General features: G+C 59.0%; 2 protein-coding genes across 14 annotated transcripts in view; both read left to right on the top strand.

The window, feature by feature from the left end:
- ANK1 (ankyrin 1) overlaps window positions 1-10887 on the top strand; it is a 67469-nt gene extending 56582 nt beyond the window's left edge. For 7 of the 13 annotated variants that reach the window (XM_063175187.1, XM_063175190.1, XM_063175186.1 and 4 more), the window contains 9 exons: window positions 109-183; window positions 1028-1159; window positions 1956-2102; window positions 3639-4194; window positions 5715-5973; window positions 7521-7604; window positions 8562-8729; window positions 8973-9098; window positions 10191-10887. In XM_063175187.1, coding sequence (XP_063031257.1) covers window positions 109-183; window positions 1028-1159; window positions 1956-2102; window positions 3639-4194; window positions 5715-5973; window positions 7521-7604; window positions 8562-8729; window positions 8973-9071 — 1520 coding nt within the window. In that variant the 3' untranslated portion in view covers window positions 9072-9098; window positions 10191-10887. The other 6 variants (XM_063175189.1, XM_063175191.1, XM_063175188.1 and 3 more) reach the window with 6 other exon arrangements.
- Window positions 10888-14096: 3209 nt separating this feature from the next.
- On the top strand, window positions 14097-16472 carry NKX6-3 (NK6 homeobox 3). Its single transcript, XM_063175265.1, has 3 exons — window positions 14097-14478; window positions 15597-15766; window positions 15834-16472. The coding sequence occupies exons 1-3, from the start codon at window positions 14097-14099 to the stop codon at window positions 16062-16064; spliced, it is 783 nt and encodes a 260-aa protein (XP_063031335.1). The 3' UTR covers window positions 16065-16472.
- Window positions 16473-19524: the final 3052 nt, after the last annotated feature.

Genomic DNA, 19524 nt, shown 5'->3' with positions numbered 1-19524 from the left:
TTGGTGCTGCCTGCAGGGTCTGTGACCCCCAGGGCCAGCACCCCTTCCCCTCACTGCTCTGCTGCAGGACCCTGTGCAGCTGAGCTGTGGCTCCTTCTCCCCTTCCAGGCTCTCTGAGCAGCACAGACAAGGCAGACCAGAAGATGGTTGACATAGCAGAGCAGCTGGGCCTCAGCTGGGCAGGTGAGTGCACACTGAGGGTTCTGGGGATGCACAGCACTCCTGGGAAAGCTGGCACTTAGGGAGGCTGGCAGTGTGCTGGAAGTGGCTGCTTTGCAGTGCGTTGTGACGGTGCTCACAGGGGTTTTCAGATGAGGGAAGAGATGAGGATCTGACTCCATGTTTCAGAAGGCTTGATTTATTATTTTATGATATATCTTATGTTAAAACTGTACTAAAAGAATAGAAGAAAAGGTTTCATCAGAAGGCTGGCTAAGCTAAGAATAGAATAGCAAAGAATGATAACAAAGGTTTGTGGCTCGGACTCTCAGACTCACAGCCCGAGCTGGGCTGTGATTGGCCATTAATCAGAAACAACCACATGAGACCAATCCCAGATGCACCTGTTGCATCCCACAGCAGCAGATAACCATTGTTTACATTTTGTTCCTGAGGCCTCCCAGCTTCTCAGGAGGAAAAATCCTAAGGAAAGGATTTTTCATGAAAAGATGTCTGCGACAGTGCACCCCTGCTGCGAGCATTCCAGGGCACTGAAATGAACCTTCCCATGGCTGTGCACATATTCACATGCATGGCTACCAGGCTAGGGCTTTGTCATGAGCTGCACAGCTCCTCATTGCAGCCACACATCCAACGAGCCCACAGTTTTTAGCATGATTCCCTCCTGTGCTAGTCACAGCAAGGGGGTTTCAACCCCTGCCCCATCCCAGCTCCTGCATGTTGTGCTGTGTTCAGCTGTATGGAACAGAGGGTCTCTGCGCTGCTCCTTCACTGGCTGAGCCCTTCACAGCATCCCCAGCCTGGTGATGGGTTACAAGGTGTGATACTGACCCGCCGTTTTCCCCAGAGCTGGCGCGTGAGCTGCAGTTCGGCGTGGACGACATCAACAGGATACGTGTGGAGAACCCCAACTCCCTCCTGGAGCAGAGCATCGCCTTACTCAACCTCTGGGCCAGCCGTGAGGGCAAGAACGTCAAGAGTGAGTAGCTGTGGTGCCCTTTCACAGGCACGGGGGTGGCAGGGCACGGTGGGCATCTCCAAGGACCACTGGCTGGCTTTGCAGTGGTGGTCCATGCGCACCTGCCTTCCCACACCTGGAGGGTGTGTGGAGCATGGCTGTGCCTCCCTGTGAAAAACGGCAATGGCTTGGTTTTAAAATTTTAAAAATTTAGTAGTAATGAAATGGTTATAAAAATAGTAATACAATTAGAGTAATAATAATTTGGACAATTTGAATTAGGACAATATGAGACAATAGAAACAGAGAGTTATGGACGTCTGGGTGCCTTTTTCTGGGCAGCACGAGCCCGAAAAAGGACCCACATTAACAGAGGATTAACCCTTAAAAGCAACAGCCTGTTGCATATTCATACACCTCATCCATGATGCATAAATTCCATTCAAACACAGGATTCTGTCTGGTCAGTGTCAGCTTCTTCCTTCTAATCCTAACAGCGCCTTTGAGGCAGGAAGAAGTTCCTTTCTTCTGATAAGAGGGCAATAAATTCTTTTTCTCTGAAAGACTCAAGTATCCTGTGGCTAATATCTCTCTGTAAGGCCTTTCTTTAAAAAAAAAGTATCCTACACAGCATTGTTTCTATTTTAACAATTTTTACAACCTAAAACTATATTTAACACACTACTTAAGAGAATTAACACAGCATCACTTTCCAACGCAACACACACGATACTCATTTCAATATTTGCAAAAAGCCAATCATAAAACACACGCGTTTTTCACGCTCCCCGAGTGACAACCACCTTTCCCCCTGCAGTTGAGAACCTGTACACGGCTCTGAGGAACATCGACCGCAGCGAGATCGTCAACATGCTGGAGGGCTCGGGCCGGCAGAGCCGCGGCCTCAAGGGGAGCTGGCGCTACTCGGACAGGGATTACTCCCTCTCCCCGTCCCAGATGAATGGTGAGCCCCATCTTCTGCCAGGGAACGCAGGAGGGCCCTGGGGGCACAGTCTGTGAGCAGATTGGGGCTGGGGTCTTGCCCGAGCAGGCTGCACCCACTGAGAAGTGAGCGGGCACTTTGCTGGCAGGTGCGGCCTCTTCAGTGGGGCCGGTGCTGCAGAAAGCTTGGCTCTGCCATGCTGCTTTCTCAGGAACTCCCCAGCTGGGGTTGAGAGATGTGCTCCTCATCCCACGTGAGAGGTGAGAGGTGTCTCTGGCTGGTCAGGGAGCTCGCTGAGCCCTGGTGGTGGGTGCCATCCGGGCAGAGGGGGCCTGGATGTGGGGACACAGCCAGAGCGAGCTGTGGCACACGCTGCTGGGGAGCCAGCACAGCAGACAGGGGCAGGGCTTTGTGCTGCTGCAGCCCTGCACTGCGGCCCTGCAGCGCCGGCTCATGGCTCTCTCCCTCTCTGTCTCTCCCCTTGTTCTGTTCTCTCAAACATGCCACCTAGCGCTGCCAGGTGCGGGCACTCCTCCTGTGGGTCACTTCTTTTCATCTTTCTCCTCTGAGCTCATCCTGGCCTCTCCTTCTCTCATCCTCCACTGCCTGTCTCCACTGTCTCCACCTCAGCTAAGCCCTCTGGGAGCCGCATCCAGCGACTGCATGGCGCCAGGGACTGCCCCTCTGACAGCTGCCACGCTTGCAGGCAGCCATCCCAGGCCTTCTTCTGCACAGTCCCAAGCTCCTTCCCCTGCTGGCACTGCTCTGCATGCCCCTGCCCATGGGTGAGGTGCCCTTCCTGTGCCTTGGCTGTGGCTGGCACTCCCTGGGCAGCAGAACAGCCTCACTGCTGAAATCCGGGGGTGAAAACGTGGCTCAAAGCTGGGAAAGGCTGAGCAGAGCCACCTGCATGGGTGGGAGTGCCTGGCTTGGTTGTGGTTCATGTAGGGCTGTGCACGTGGCCCTGGGCATGAGACGTGCCAATGATTTGTGGCCCTGCAGACACCAGCGGGGTTGTGAGGCCCTGGCTGCCTTCTGCAGGGCCTTGGGGATGCATGGCATGCTCTGGGGCCATCCTTCTCTGCTCGTGGTCCTTCCAACCCGCTCCTCTGTGCTGTGTGGAGTGTTTGGCTTCGAGGGTTGATGCCTACTTGAACTCCAGGCCAACTGCCAGCCAGCTGGTGCTGGATGGGGGCTGTGGGCAGGGGCCAGGGGGTCTGACGGAGCAGGGTAGCAAAGAGGGCACTGTGCCCTGCAGTGCGGATGGAGAACCGTGTGAACACCGGGCCAGCCCTCCTCACGGGGAGGAGGCGGCCCCAGGACCTGCCCAAAGCAGCCCCAGGATGTGAAGGGAGGCATGGCAGCATCTGCAGGGACCTTGAGAGCTCTGCTGTGAGCGCAGCCCCGCTCGGCCTGGCCCTGGCGCTGGGGCATGCCCGTCGCTGTCCTCGGGGCTGCCATCCCTCCCGAAAGCCGTGTCCCTTTCCGCCCCCACTGCGCTTGCGCGTGCCTGAGGGCGGCTGCTGGACATGATGATGCCTCTGTCTGCCCATTTAGGTTACGCTTCGCTGCAGGACGAGCTGCTGTCCCCCGCCTCCCTGCATTACACACTGCCATCCCCGCTGCGTGCCGACCAGTACTGGAATGAGGTGGCCATCATGGATGCTATCCCCATGGCTGCCACTGAGCAGGATGCCCTGATGGAGATGTCCGACATGCAGGTGTGGTCCTCGGGGCTCACCCCCTCGCTGGTGACCGCTGAGGACTCCTCTCTGGAGTGCAGCAAGGCGGAGGACTCGGACGCCACGAGCGAAGGACGCTTCCCAGGGCAGCTCCTGGCAGATGCTCATGGCCCAGACCACATGGGCTCCATGGACCTGGTTGAGGATGACACAGTGGACTCAGATGCCATGAATGGGCTGATTGACCTCCTAGAGCAGGAGGAGGGGCAGAGGCCAGAGGGGAAGATGCCATCTGGTGATCATCATCAAGCAGGGACTGGGGAGCAGGACCCGGAGAGTGAAGTCTCTTTTGTTTCAGTTCAGGAGAAGGTGCAAACCAGGATCTTGACATCACCCACCTTTAGCCACGATGTGGAGAAGAGTGCAGACAGGTACTGCAGCCTGGGTGAGCGTGCCAGGGGAGCACACAACTGCTTTGCCAGCTACTGCCCTGCGCTGGGCCAGCTGCAATGATCTCCCCGCTTTGCTTGCTTCCCTGCTGCTCTCCAGCTCTGCAGCCCAGGCATCTGCAGTGCACAGAACCATGGCTGGGCCTCATTCCTCTCTGGAAATGCTCTGGAAGAGAGCCCCAGTCAGCCGGGCCCTGCATGGAGGGCGTACTTAGGAGAGCTAACCCTAACCTGGGCTGCCTCCTCCCACATTGTCACTGTAGGACATGAAACAACACAAGCACACACACTGCTGCTCTCAAGGTGAAGGAAAAAGAGAAGTTTATTTCCCAACATTTATAGTTTTCCAAGAGTGACAGTGGATTGGAAGGTGACAGTGCCACCTCTCCAGTGACACTGGGCAAACCCACAGTCCATCAAATTTCTCCTCCTCGTCCATAAAAGAATGCAAAACAATGAGTTATTTACAGAAAGTGTGTGAGAAAGTTCGTTATGAGAATGTAAGCATCAGAAGGCTCAGAAAAATCTTAAAAAATCAGGGTGACATCACATTCCCAGTGGCACTGGACCCATGAAGTCCTTGGCAGCACCCAGAAATGCCCCACAGCATTAAACCACATTAGAGTTAGAGCTAGACCACACTGGACCACGAGAGCACAGCATGCTCTTGCCTCAAACCCTGGCCACTGTGATGGTGTTCACAGGGATTTACAGATGAGGGAAGGGACAAGGATCTGAGTCCATGTTTCAGAAGGCTTGATTTATAATTTTATTATATATATATTACATTAAAACTATACTGAAAGAATAGAAGAAAAGGTTTCATCCGAAGACTAGTTAAGAATAGAATAGAATAGAATAGAATAGAATAGAATAGAATAGAATAGAATAGAATAGAATAGAATAGAATAGAATAGAATAGAATAGAATAGAATAGAATAGAATAGAATAGAATAGAATAAGGGATGATAACAAAGGTTTGTGGCTCGGACTCAGACTCACAGCCCAAGCTGGGCTGTGATTGGCCATTAATTAGAAACAACCACATGAGACCAATCCCAGATGCACCTGTTGCATTCCACAGCAGCAGATAACCATTGTTTACATTTTGTTCCTGAGGTCTCCCAGCTTCTCAGGAGGAAAAATCCTAAAGGAGAGGATTTTTCATGAAATGATGTCTGCGACAGTGCCACCAAGCTGTGAGGCCGTGGGATGGGCAGGGAGAGCATGGCATGGAGGTGGCCTGTGCCTTTTGTGCATCTGTGTGCCTTGTGCTGCTTCTGCCAGGTGCAGGGGTGCCTGTGGGGTGCCCAGCAGCGCCCGTGGGGTGCAGATGTGGGGTTCAGGTGGGGTGCAGGTGTGCCTGTGGGGTGCAGGTGTGATGCAGGTGGTGCCTGCCCGAGCTCGGCTGCTGCTCAGGGTGCGGCACTCCGTGCAAAGCTGACTTGCCCCTCTCTCTCTCTGTCTCTCTCTCCCTGTCCCTGTCCCTCTCTGGTGCCCAGGCTGAGGGACTGGAATGCAGAAGGCTCCTTTATCTCCTGCCTACAGGACCTGACAGCGGGCTCCTGGCAGGAGGGAGTCACCCGAAGGCTGCTCCCAACGCACAGCACAGCCTCCGGGGCGCAGGGCCAGCAGCAAGGGCAGGTCCTGGCGGCACCCACGGAGCTGCTGAGGGTCAGCTCTGCCGAGGACAGCGAGTGGCAGCCCCAGCACCCCACGGGCGGCTGGCAGGAGGAGCCCCAGAGCCGCTTCTTTGGGCAGGTGAGAGCAGGAGCAGGGCAGTCAGCCCCGCAGGAAGGTGTGACCCCATGGACAGCCCCTGCTGGAGCCCGGTCAGGCAGAGCAGGTGACAGCAGACCTCCTCAGCTCCCCTGGAATACTTCCTGCCCTTTGGGGTGCCTCTCAGCCCAGAATAGCCTGCTGGGCTTGACACCTGAGCTCTTGCTCTCCGTTTATAACCCAGTCACCCTCCCAGAGCCGTTCCTTACTGAGGATCTGCCCTGGCTGGCAGCCCAGCAGCCTGCCCGAGCCAGAAATAATCCAGGGGCCAGGCTGGGCACTGGGCTGGATGCCAGGGTCACACAGAGCCAGCAGGTACAAGGTGAGGGGGAGCACCTTTACCCAGCCAGGGCACACATGGCCACGCTTGGAGGTGGCCGCTCAGCCCTGGGTCACCTGAGTCAGGTGTGATTCCAATGACACCCCAAAGCTCTGGGCTTCATTTATCCTGTGATGGAGGACTGCCCACCACAGTCAGGGGGACAGGATGTTGGGCAGGGTGACAGAGAAGAGGGACAGATCTGTCCTGCTCTCTGCCTGGGCATGGCACAGGCCGTTGGGCAGGGTGACAGAGGGACAGATCTGTCCTGCTCTCCCTGGGCATGGGACAGGCCGTTGGAAAAGCTGGCAGGGAAAAGGGACAGGTATGTCGTGCTTTCTGCCTGGCCACGGGACAGGCTGTTGGACAAGCTGATAGAAAAGAGGGACAGATCTGTCCTGCCCTCCTGGCTAGGGGACAGGCTGTTGGATAAGCTGACAGACAGACAGATCTGTCCTGCTCACTGCCATAGTCAGGGGGACAGAGAAGAGGGACAGATCTTTCCTTCTGTCTGCTGTGGTCAGGGGGACAGGCTGTTGGAAAAGCTGACAGAGAAGAGGGACAGATCTGTCCTGCTCTCCTGGCCATGGGACAGATCTGTCCTGCTCTCCTGGCTATGGGACAGGCTGTTGGGCAGGGTGACAGAGCACAGGGACAGCTCAGTCCCGCTCAGTGCCTGGCCGGGTGACAGAGCACAGGGACAGCTCAGCCCCGCTCTCCGTGTCCGGGCACTCCCATCCACATGTGACCGCCCAGGACGCTCCCCCTGCCCGCTCCCTTCTCGCCGCCCCCCGGGAGCCGCGGGCGGGCGGCATGGCCGGGCTCTGAGCGCCGCACCGGGCACCATGTGGGCTTTCCTGGCCCAGCTGCTGATCGCTCTGGTGCTGCTGGCCTTCCTGCTGGTCAGCTGCCAGAACGTGATGCACATCGTCCGCGGCTCGGTGCGCTTCCTGCTCAAGCACGCCCACCGCGAGCTGGACAAGGAGCTCGGCGAGAGCCAGGGGCTGGCGGATGATGAGGAGGCTCTCTCGGCCAGGGTGGTCCGCCGGAGGGTCCTGCTGAAGGTAACGGGAGCGGACAGGGCAGCCCCGGGCAGATGCAGAGGAAGGCGGGGATGGATGGGGTGCGTGTCAGGTGTGCTGTCCTGCCGGGTAAACCACTGCCGTCACCGCCCTGGCATGCCCTGATCTCCCCATTGCTGTTCCCGCAGGGGAATGAAGCTCTTCATCTGCCTGGAGAGCAGGTGACTGAGGAGCAGTTCACGGACGATCAAGGCAATATCATCACCAAGAAGGTGAGTGAGTGACCAGGGTATGGCTATGGGTGTGGGTATGGGTATGGGTGTGGGTATGGGTATGGGTATGGGTATGGGTGTGGGTAAGCCTTTTCCTTCTCCCCTTCACCCCTGCAGCCTTTCCTTTCTTCCCTGCAGCCTTTCCCTTCTCCCTTCCAGCCTTTCCCTTCTCCCCTTCCAGCCCTGCAGCCTTTCTCTTCTCCTTTCCAGCCCTCCAGCCTTTCCTTTCTCCCTTCCAGCCTTCCCCTTCTCCCCTCCACCCTCAGACTTTTCCTTCTCCCTTCCAGCCTTTCCCTTCTCCCCTTCCAGCCCTGCAGCCTTTCCTTTCTCCTCTGCACCCTGCAGCCTTTCCCTTCTCCTTTCCAGCCTTTCCCTTCTCCCTTCCAGCCCTGCAGCCTTTCCTTTCTCCTCTGCACCCTGCAGCCTTTCCTTTCTCCCCTGCAGCCTTTCCCTTCTCCCTTCCAGCCTTTCCCTTCTCCCCTTCCAGCCCTGCAGCCTTTCCTTTCTATCCCTCCACACCCTGCAGCCTTTCCCTTCTCCCCTCCAGCCTTTCCCTTCTCCCTTCCAGCCCTGCAGCCTTTCCCTTCTCCTCTGCACCCTGCAGCCTTTCTCTTCTCCTTTCCAGCCCTCCAGCCTTTCCCTTCTCCCTTCCAGCCTTTCCCTTCTCCCTTCCAGCCCTGCAGCCTTTCCCTTCTCCTCTGCACCCTGCAGCCTTTCTCTTCTCCTTTCCAGCCCTCCAGCCTTTCCCTTCTCCCTTCCAGCCTTCCCCTTCTCCCTTCCAGCCTCTCCCTCGTCCCCTGCACCCCGCAGCCCATGTAGGGCATTGATTGCTGTGCCGCTGTCTTGGGTTACACTGGCGGCATTTCTCCGGCTCCCTCACACCCCGGGCAGGGTGGGCAGGGGCTGGTGGTGCCCCGGGGCCGGCTGTGACGCCCGGCTCCGTGCGGGTCCCCGCAGATTATCCGGAAGGTGGTGCGCCAGCTGGGCCCTGGGGACGTGGGTGACAGGCAGGAGCAGGAGGAGCTGATCCTGGAGGGCTCCCTGCAGGAGCACCCGGACCTGGGGGCCGACGAGGATCACTTCATGAAGTACTCCATCCTGCACCGGGACGGTCTGGGCGCCAAGGTACGGCGTGGCTCACAGCCCTGGCTTTCTGCAGGGTCAGTGTCACCCTCTGTCCTCCCTTCCGCCTCTCCTGTTTCCCCTCTAAGGTTTCTGAAGCGAATCGTGCCCACTGCGCCAGTCTTCTTGCTCGGTGTTTTCTGCCTGCCAACTGACTCTGCCTTTCCCTTTCCTGTCCTTTTCTCTCTGTCTGTCTGTCTGTCTGTCTGGGTGATGTCCTGCTCCCTGCCCCTTCGGCTCCCTCAGGAGGAGGTGCGAGTGCGTGTCCCGAAGCCAGAGGTCTCTGGGGGCAGGATGGGGGCTCAGATAGTGAAACGAGCCAGCCTGAAAAGGGGGAAGCAGTGACCCCCCTCAAATGGCCTCTTTTTTGAGGTAACCCTGCCTTTGCTCTTGCTTCTGTCCTGGCTGCCTGCACTGGGCTGCTGGTCGTGCACATTCTCCTGGGGGAATTGTGGTGGGGCAGTGCCCATCTCTCGGGGGCACTGAGGGTTTGCTGTGCTGCAGAGAAGCCCTGAGGGTGGGCAGCAGCGTGCCCTGGTGCCCTGGTCTGCAGGGGTGCTGCAGCCAGCTGTGTGCACTGCAGTCACGGTGCCAAGGGCTGCTCCTGCAGTGCCAGCACACCGAGATGCTCCCCAGTGACAGGGTCACAGAGTTGTTATTCCTGGGCTGCAGACACAGGGATGGGCTTTGTCCAAGTCGCTGCAGGGACTTGAGGGATGGATGGTCTTTGTCCAGGGACTGCATTGCATTTGCATGGGGTGTGAGCAGAACTTCCCCCTTCGGGCATGAGCACTGACCGTGCAGCCTTGTGGCAGATGAGAGCAGCCCTCGTCGTGCCCTTTGGCGTGCCCCTTCCCAAGGGGTGCAGCTGAGCCCTGGCAGAGCTGTGGGGGAGATGCAGGGTGGGTTTTGTGGGGCTGGGGCTGCTCCTTCTGCTCACAGCCCTGCAGCGGGACATGCAGCTGCTGCCTCTGCCAGCCATGCAGAGGAAAGCAGTGATTCTGCTGAAGGCAGGATGGGGCCAGGCCTTGGCAGGTGCTGCAGGAATGTGACACTTTGTAGGGGCTGACAACAGGGCGCCCTCCTTTGTCCTGGGATGTTTCTTCAGTTGATCCTCACAGAGCTCAGAATGAGCTTGTGCATTCCCCGATCCCCCTGCAGAGTGGGACCAGGCCAGGTTGAGGGCAGGGTGCTTGGCACAGCACATTTGAGCCCAGCTGCACTGTTTTCCCGTCGTTTTTCTCTGTGCAGATGGGGCAGCACCATCGGTGCCACCCTTGTCATTGCTCCCAGCTCCAGGCCTGCCGCTTAGTGCTGCTCTGTCACTGTCTGACACCCCCCAAATCTTGTCTTGGGTGCATGTGGGACAAGCACGGTGTACAGAAGGGGCTCCCCATCCACCATTAACCCTGGATGTGCCACCACGGATCCCTGGTAACCCCATTTCTGTGTCTCTCCCTCCAGGATCACACCTCAACACCAAACCACTGAACTTCACCCACGTTCTGACACATCCCTGAGGAGAGAGGAGAGGAGAGCAGAGAGTGGAGGGGAGCAGGGCTGGCTGTACATGTTTCTATAGGCTAATGGCATGATTCCTGTATGAGATATACTTACCCTCCTATCCGCATGACTGACTGACTGCAAGACGCATGAGCTACAGTTCTTCAAACAGATGAGGGGCCTCCATCCTTGCCCCAGAGACAGCACCACACCCCGGGGGCCTGCTCTCAGCTCCTTGGAGAGGCAAGAGCTGGAGCAGAAGAGAAGGAGAAGGAAGGAGATTGCACCTCCGTGCGTGGATGCATCCCCGGGTGTGAGCTCCAGCTGCAGGAGGAAAGCTGGCGCGGCATGGCCCAGCTCAGCGTGGAAGGAGAGGTGCTTGGCCCCCCCTGCAAATGCCTGTGCTGCCTCTGCTGGACTCGCTTCTCATCCCTCCCTGTGAGTGTTGGGTTCTGGGGAGGGCAGCAGTGGCCGGAGGGCGCCGGGGGAGGCTGCAGGGACAGAGGGGCTGCTGCAGGGCTGCCCTTCCTCCCCCCAGCACGCGCAGAGCCTCCCAGCAGGGCAGGGCGCACTGAGCTCGTCGCTTCTGTCGAAAGTGTAAAACTGTACAGCAATCAGCCTTGTGTATATGAACCAATAAATACTATGCAAACCCCTAGGGACACTCCAGCAGTATGTACAAAGCACTGACAGCTCTGCTCTCACATACCTCTTCAGGCTGCAGGGTGGGGCAAAGCCTTCGGGAAATATTTGAGCAGGAAGGCTGTGGGAGCGAGAGGGCAGCAGCCTGCCCCTGTGCTGTGCCCCTCTGCCTGAGCCTGGCCCTTTCCTGGCCTGAAGAGGGGGGTCAGAGGTGCAGTGCCACCAGTTTGTGTCGGCTCCAGCTGCGCTGAGGTGCTCGGGGCCCGAGGGAGGATGTGCAGAGAGAGAGACAGAGAGAGAGAGAGAGCAGGAGGTGCTCGTGCCACGACGTGGGGTTGTGCCTAGCTCTACTCAGCACAATATCTGCTCAGGAGATGAGCCAGGAGCTAGCAATAGCCAGCAGCTGTGCAATATGCACCCCAGGCAAGGGCTTTGCAGGGAGCCTGGCCTGCCTGCAAGGGGGGGTGAGCAGCCCTGGATCCGACTGTCCCGGGACCAAACCCAGAGCCACGGGAGCTGCTGCTGCCCCGGTGGCTGCGTCTCCTCCGGGTGGAATCTGCCTGAGCCCTGGCAGCTAGGCAGCCTCCGGGAGAGCCGTGCTGGGCAGAGCTGCCCGGGCAGCTCAGAGCTGGGCAGGACGCTGGCCCTGCTGTAATACTTGAGCCCAGGAGAGCAGGGAGAAGGTAGTGGCACTTGCTCCCAGGTCCCTGCCCCTGTCCTTTCCCCAGCTGATGCGGGGACCCGGCCCTTTGTAGCACAGCGACGTGGGGACCCCCTGCTCTTTCTGCTGGAGGTGGCCGCTGCTTTGGAGAGCCTGTTCTCTGTGGCCAGGTGCAGAACAGGCGCCCCTCCAGCTCCAGGCTGCGTGCTGGTGGCCTCGGCAGGGCAGCCCTGCCTTCCGGCGGGTGCAATCTGCTGGGAGAGCCCCCGGCTGCCCCGAAAGCCTCGCTGCAGCCCAGCCACCGACCCAGCTCAGGCTCGGAGAGCAAAGCAGTCCCCTCCCCGCCCCAAAGCTGAGCCATACGGGCACAGAGCCTCCATCCGTCACCCTCGCTGCGTACAGTAACCTCCCTAGGCCCACTGCAACAGCTGACTCCGTAGCATCACCCTAGAGTTGTGTGTGGGTCCAGTGCTTTGGCCTTGTGTATGCCGTAGGGAATGTGCTGTGCTGAACCGTGCCAGGCACCTGCAGTGACATTGCTTCGCGCTCAGATTGCTTGTAGGGCTGGTAGGGGGAGGCTGCACCCGACATTGAGCCTAGAGAATGCTGCAGTCTGCACACTAGAAGCTTTTTAGAAGTTTTAAAGATTACTTTTATTTTCTTTTTTTAATTGGTATGGAAACAAGCCTTTTGGATCTCCCTGTCTTAGGCCCCCTGATGTATAGATCATTTCCCTGTACACCAGCTATCAGAATATGAATTAATAAAGAAATCAACACAAGCTGTGTCTCGTCTCTGCTTTTCCAAAGGTGGGGATGACGGAGAGCCCGGGGCTGGGTTCTCTCTTGCAGGGAGGGCAGGGGCGGCCGCGTTTCTGCCGTTCCTGGGGCAGCTGAAGGGAGCAGGAGCCCCCGAGGGGCTGAAAGGGCCTCTCCGGGGGTGGGTGATGGGGAAGCGTCCGTGTTACCCCTGCGGGGCTGGCCCGGGGCCGCGGCGCTGCTGAGACCGCACCGGAGAGCACCGGAGAGCACCAGAGAGCACCGGAGAGCACCGGAGAGCACCGGAGAGCACGGGAGAGCACTGGAGAGCACCGGAGAGCACCAGAGAGCACCGGAGAGCACTGGAGAGCACCGGAGAGCACCGGAGAGCACCGGAGAGTGCCGGGGAGCACCAGAGAGCACCAGAGAGTGCCGGGGAGCACCGGAGAGCACCGGAGAGCACCAGCCCGACCGGTGCTGTCCAGGGTCCGCGCTGCCCCGTGCTCCGGTCCTGTATCCCACCCATCCCTTCCCATCCCATCCCATCCCATCCCATCCCATCCCATCCCATCCCATCCCATCCCATCCCATCCCATCCCATCCCATCCTATTCCCGTGTCCTGTTCCGTCCCGTCCCATCCCGACCCATTCTCATGCCCTGTCCTGTCCCGTCCCATCCCATCTCATCCATCCCTATTCCCGTGTCGTGTTGTGTTCCATGTCCCATGTCCCATGTCCCATGTCCCGTGTTCCGTGTTCTGTCCCATCCCATTCCTTCCCATCCTATTCCATCCCATCCCATCCATCCAGACCCATTCCCATGTCCTGTCCCATCCTGTCCCGTCCCAACCCGACCCGTCCCTTCCCACCCCATCCATCCAGACCCATTCCCCATTCCCATGTCGTGTCATGTCCTGTCCCATCCCGTCCCGTCCCATCCCATCCCATCCCATCCCATCCCATCCCATCCCATCCCATCCCATCCCATCCCATCCCATCCCATCCCATCCCATCCCATTCCCTTGTCCTGTCCTATCTCTTCCTGTCCCGTCCCAACCCGTCCCTTCCCATCCATCCTGACCCATTTCCGTGTCCCGTCCCATCCCATCCCATGCTATCCATCCCGACCCATTCCCGTGTCCCGTGTCCTGTCCTGACCTGTCCAGTCCAGTCCCATATCCCGTGTCGTGTCCCGTATCCCGTATCCCGTGTCCCATATCCCGTGTCCCCTCTCCTGTCCTGTCCTGTCCTGTCCCGTCCCGTCCCGTACCGTGTCCCGTGTCCCGTGTCCCGTGTCCCATATCCCGTGTCCCATATCCCGTGTCCCCTCTCCTGTCCCGTCCCGTCCCGTCCCGTCCCGTGTCCCGTGTCCCGTCCCCGCCGCCGCCGGTGTTCAAAGCTCCATTTATCTGGACCTCACCAATCAGGCGCTGCCGCCCCGGCTCGGCCAATGGCAGCCGCGGCCGCCGACTCCTGGCCAATCAGCGCGCCGCCCGCAGCCGCGCGGCCAATGGCAGCGCGCTATTCTAATGAGCCCGTCTTTATCAGAGAAATGTTGGCGCTGCCCGAGCCCAACTTGAGGGGCCGGGGCCGGAGCCCCCCGAGGTCACCGGGACCCACCGGGACCCACCGGGACCCCCGTGCCAGCCTCACCCGCGGGCAGCGCGGGCTCTGGGGCTCTGCAGCCCCCGGTGCCGGCCCCACCGCGGACCCCGGGGCTCCGCGCAGCCCGCACACCGGCGGCGATGGCCCAGCCGTCGCACCTCCGGGGTTGCGGGCTCTGAGTGCCGCCTCGCCGCTGCAGCCATGGATGCCAACCTGCCGGGCACCTTCCTGCTCAACGGCCCCTCGCTGGGCGCCTTCCCCGAGGCCAAGGCGCCCGTTTGCCAGTACTCGGTGCAGAGCTCCTTCTACAAGCTGGCACCGCCGGGGCTGGGCGCCCAGCTGGCTGCGGGCACCCCGCACGGCATCTCCGACATCCTCGGCCGGCCCGCGGCGGCGCCGAACGGCGGCATCCTCCCCGGGTACCCGCACGCGGGCGGATTGAACGGACTGGGCTCGCCGGGCGTCTATTACGGGCCCCAGGTGGGCGCCCTCCCCAAGGCTGGGGCCGAGTACCTGCCCAGGGGCCGGAGCTGCTGGGCGGAGGCGGCCCCGGAGTGGCGGGGCGGCCGGCAGTGCGGCGGCCGTAAGTACCGGGGGGCTCGGAGCGGCTGCTGCGGCCCGGGGGGGTCCGTGGGTACGAACCGCACTAAGGCAAGGGAATGGGCCGGGCTGTGTCTGCTCCATTGCCCTGCGTGAGGTTGGTCAGCGGGCTCACCCAGGAGCCCAGGGCTGGAGTTGCTGGACCTCAAACGGTCACAGAACTTTTTGGCTCTAATGGCAAATAGTGGCTGCTTTCACATAGCGGGAAAGTGCAAAAGCAAAGCAACAGGAGCGGTGTTGCTTTGCCCCAGAGACAGGCAGAGCCAGGGAGTGTGTGGGGAGTGGGGCAGAGTCTGCATGAGCGAGCATGAGGGTCCTGACTTTCATACAGCCACAGAGAGCTCGCTAAGGGACGGGAGAGGGAGGACACAGCGAGTCGTGCATGTACAGCAGAGGCCAGAGCACCAACTGCCCCCACTCCTGCCAGGATTTGTCATTAGAGCCAATTCTTTGCCCCCAGGCAGCCACAGCTGGCGAGGACAGGCAGAGCGCTCTGGCTCGCAAGATCTCCCTGATTCTCAAGCAGCCTCGCTGGGGTCCGTGCCTGGGTGGTTCATGGCAGAGACAGGCAGGATCAGGAGCGCCAGGCTGGCAGCACTGCTGGAGAGCTGTCAGGGGCATTGCAGAATGTTGCTGCTGTCCCACGGGGTGGGTGGGATGGGTGCATCCTCTGTCCCGCGGGAGGTTGCGTGCAGCTGTTCAGATCCTGCAGCTCCGCTCCCCTTCACCCCTCTGCAGGTGATGGTTTTGGAGCAGATGGGTGAGGCAGCCATGAGCCAATGACCAGCTATGCCTGCATCCTGCAAGGTGTGGGACATGGAGGTGTTCCCACTGCTGCATGGCTCTGGGGTCAAGCACTGTTGATAGCGACCCTCAGCACAAGCACCTAGCACTGTCCTGGACCAGGAGGTGCCTGTCCCACCTGCGTGGGACCTTTACACTGGGCAGCTCAGCCCTCCTGGGACAGGGGAGCAGGAATGAAGTTTTAATGTGCAGAGGAGCAGGTGTGGAGGGATTCTCTGGTCACTGAGTGTGGACAGAGAGTTGTCCAGAGTCGTGGGCTGCCCAGAGCTCACCCACTTCTCCCTTCCTCTCCCGTAGCCCCTGCTCACCTGGCCGACAGCATCCACAAGAAGAAGCACACGCGCCCGACCTTCACGGGACACCAGATCTTTGCCCTGGAGAAGACATTTGAGCAGACCAAGTACCTGGCAGGTCCGGAGCGGGCACGGCTGGCCTACTCCCTGGGCATGACCGAGTCCCAGGTGAAGGTGAGTACGGCGTCCCACGCGGCCGGGGCGCGCAGCGTGCTGCCCGCTAACCGAGCTGGGGCGCCAGGTCTGGTTCCAGAACCGCCGGACCAAATGGAGGAAGAAGAGCGCCCTGGAGCCCTCCTCATCCTCGCAGCGGGCGGGGGGCTCTGGCGGAGAGCGGGCGGCCTCCGAGACCGAGGACGATGAGTACAACAAACCCCTGGACCCGGACTCGGATGACGAGAAGATCCGGCTGCTGCTGAGGAAGCACCGTGCAGCCTTCTCAATGCTGGGCTTGGGCACTCACAGCGGCTGAGCGGGGGCACGGCCTGGCCCCTCTGAACCCCCCCTGAGCAGCACAGAGCCCTGCCTGGCTGCTGGGATGGGCTGGGATGGACGGAGCTGCACGGGGAGCACGGCTCACAGGGCTGGTAGTGGCAGGTGCGGCTGTGCCATTGATGAAATAAAGGTGCCAGTCAAGTCCCAGCACTTGTTTCGTGGTCCAGGGTGGCCTTGTGAGGCTGGGCTAGAGAAGGGTTGGGGACAGGATGGACGGGGCAGGGTCTGGTGCTGCATGTGGCACAGGAGGTGCCCACAGAAGAAGGGGAGCCCTGGAGATTTTCCCAGGGTGTGACCCGGCAGCAAGAGCTGCTGGTTCAAAAGTCACTCACTGGGGCCTCTTACTGGAAGCTCTTAGCAGCAAATAAATATCATTTATCTTAAAGGTGTGAGTGAGAGCCCATTCACCTGTCGGGGCTGCAGGATTGATGTGGCATCAATAACCCCAGTGTGTTTGCCTGCCAACCTGTTGGGTGCCCCCCTGCTCTGTGCTGCACCCCTGTGCAAGGGGGGCTGCACATTCAGATATTGGTGTGCACGTGGGGCTGCACACCCCCTGTTGTGGCTCACCAGTGGCATGCCAGCTCTGGGTGCCAGCTGTGGGTGCCAGCTGTCCTTACCTGCTGAGGACACCAAAGGAGCTCCAGCTGGCACAGACAACAAGCTTGGCAGTTGTTCAGCCAAGAGCCAGCTAAGTGCCAGGCAGGTGTGAGCAAACACGTGGGCTGTGTCTTGGAAGGAAATCGATAGCAGATAAGGCACTGATAGCAGCAGAGGGGCAGCAGTGGGGCTGGGGAGGGGCTGCCCCTCCCTGCAATGTGGCTGAGTCCACGCTTGGGCCGCTGGCACCTTTCAGTGCTGAGCACCAGCCTCGTGTGGGGCTGCAGGTCATTGCTGTGCGAGGCTCACGCTTGCCTTAAAGCCCTTTTCAATCTCTCGCTGGGCTCTGGGCACTTTGCAAGGAGCTCTGAGTGCTCAGTGCCACTTTTGCAGGGCTTAGGGCACCGCTGTCCCCGCTCAGGTCCCTGTCCATCCCCTGCATTATGAGGGGCTCTTAATGCTCCCCCCTCAGCCCCTCTGCCTCCGTGGGACAGATGCTGGGCCGGGACAGAGCTGATGGAGCTTTGGGATGGCAGGGAGCTCCCTTGGGAGCACAGGGACAGTGCCACCAGGAAGGGACACATCACTCTGTGGACAGAGGCAGCACTCAGCGGCAGCAGGTTCCACATGGTGGGAGAAGTGAGGGGCTGCTGCTGCTGGGATATTTTTTTAACATTTTCTAAGCTGCCCCCAGCTCGGCTGACAATTTTTAATGTACTAACTGCCTGGTCCAGTGAGCTGATTAATTGGTGCTGTGGAGATCAATACAAAACAGAAAATTAAAACAATTTTAAAGTGATTAAGTAGTTTAACACCTGTCTGATGCCACGTCAGGGCTGGGAGACAAATAAAGCAGGTGGCAAAGGGCCTGCTGTAGCCAGGGAGAGTGACAAATGGCTGCTGCAGCCTGGCTGCCCTGTGCATCCCCACGTTGAGACAGGACCCCAAACAGTGCAGATCCACACGGGGATCGGCCAGGTGGGCAGGACTGACCCTTCTCCTCGTGCTCGGTTCCAAATTTGAGCATTGCTGCTGTGCCCATCAGTGCTGGGGAGCGATGGGCAGCTCTGCCAGGCTGTGCCCGGTGCCAGGCAGCCTCAGGGCGTGCGGGCAGAGGCAGGAGGCACACGGGAGGTGCAGAACGAGGCAGGCCAGGCTGGCAGGCAGATGGATGGCAGCTCTGCTTCAATTCCGCATCGCTTTCCTCGCAGACAAACCCCGTCGGATTTTCATAAATCAAAGCACCACACTGTTTAATAAAAATTTATTGACTTACAAGTGATTATTTATCAAAAGGCCATTAATAGCAGCTCCGGGAATGATGTGCTACTGGGTGGTGCGTGGAGACTAATAGCAAATCAATGCCAGCAGCCGGGCAGAATGCATATGAGGGCTCCTGGCCCCAGTGGGGTGCACGGCTGCTGCAGCCAGAGCCAGCAGCCCCTACCCCGTGGGCCACCCAGTGCTCCCCCCCCGGTTATTTATGGCTTCCAAATGAAATGATCGATACTTTTAATCTAGAGCTAAATTTATTAACTTTCTCATCGGAGAGAGACGTATTGACTGGGGGCATGGGGTGGGAGAGGCAAGAGAAGATGGATGCGTGCCTCCTAACCTGTCCAGCCAGCTCCTTGCCTGCTGTGGAGTGTCCTGAATGCTGCTGGGGACTGTCCCCAAGCACTGCAGGGTGGCTGCATGTCCTGCAGAGCTGAGGAGGGCTCTGCAGGCACCTGCAGCTGGATCCAAGTGCCTGAGGGCATGGCAAGGCTGAGCACCCGCAGGAAATGTCTGTGCCACCCTCAGAGAGGAGAGCTCTGGGGACACAGCCCTTGGTGGGGCTGTCCCCCTCAGGAGATCAGCAGGCAGTGATGTCCCCAGGTGTGTCCCCAGCTGCAGGGCCACCCACAGCACTGCCTCAGCAACCCACAGCTCACTGTGCCTCCCCAGAGCAGGGCTCTTCATCCAAACGGCCCCTGAGCCGGCAGCCAGAGCAGCAAAGTTCCATCAGGAAATTAAAAAAGTGAAAATTCAGATTTAAGGCCACTTACACAGAGCAGCTGTCCTCACCTGGCATGGCAGATGCCCTTCCCAACAAATACTCAAAGTACAAAGGAGGCACTTTGGAACTGCCTTCTCCAGAGCAGTAGAAAATGCAAGCAGGTTTCAGCAGGTAGCAGTGCCTGCAGAAGAGAACCCAGAGAAGTGCCCAAGTTTGTAGGAATGTAAGGAAAATGGGAAAGCACATGGGAGAAATGCTCAAATGCAAGTTGTTTTACCAAATAATTTACGTGCAGAGCAAAAAGGGGCATCACCTCCAGCACAAGATTTCAGTTTTTGTGTGTGCATGACAAGCTCAGATGCCAGTTTCCCTCAGGAGATATTTGAAAAGGGATTTGCTGCCCTAGCCATGAAGCCTTGGGCTCTCCTACACACTCCAGGCTCCCACTAGAGCATGTAGAGATTCCTCAGGAGCCCCACCTGCCACTGGGGGGACACCTGGCACCCCACGGCCCCAGGGGACAGAGGGAGATTTCCAAGGAGTAAGGAAAGGATTTCCAAGGAGTGTGATCCTTACTGCACCAGGAGCAGGGAAGAGGCTGCTACTCAGACACTGTAGAAGCAACAGCCCGGGTCAAGCTGACAGCAAGGTGGCAAAAGAAAAAGATTTCTCCTGGAAGTGGATCTGAAAATGGCCTGAGAGGCACATGCTGCTCCTAAGGGGTTTATGCCTCACACACGAGTGGGACAGGCTGATGAGGATTCCCCTGGTTGTCAAGGCAGCCAATTTCAGCCCAGCTCAGCAGCTGTTGTGCTGTGAGAGACCTGTGATGACACAC

The sequence above is a fragment of the Melospiza melodia genome, chromosome 23, assembly GCF_035770615.1.
Source record: "Melospiza melodia melodia isolate bMelMel2 chromosome 23, bMelMel2.pri, whole genome shotgun sequence".
NCBI classification, from domain to species: Eukaryota; Metazoa; Chordata; class Aves; order Passeriformes; family Passerellidae; genus Melospiza; species Melospiza melodia.
The sequence above is the reverse complement of the archived record's forward strand: the minus strand, read 5'-3'. Positions and strand labels throughout refer to the sequence as shown.

What these genes read in the sequence shown, in the direction of transcription:
- NKX6-3 (XM_063175265.1), top strand. Translation starts at nt 14,097, where the DNA reads ATGGATGCCAACCTGCCGGGCACCTTCCTGCTCAACGGCCCCTCGCTG. An exon ending in CGGCCGGCAGTGCGGCGGCC is followed by an intron (nt 14,479 to 15,596) that starts GTAAGTACCGGG and finishes CCTCTCCCGTAG; the next exon opens with CCCCTGCTCACCTGGCCGAC. An exon ending in TGACCGAGTCCCAGGTGAAG is followed by an intron (nt 15,767 to 15,833) that starts GTGAGTACGGCG and finishes CTGGGGCGCCAG; the next exon opens with GTCTGGTTCCAGAACCGCCG.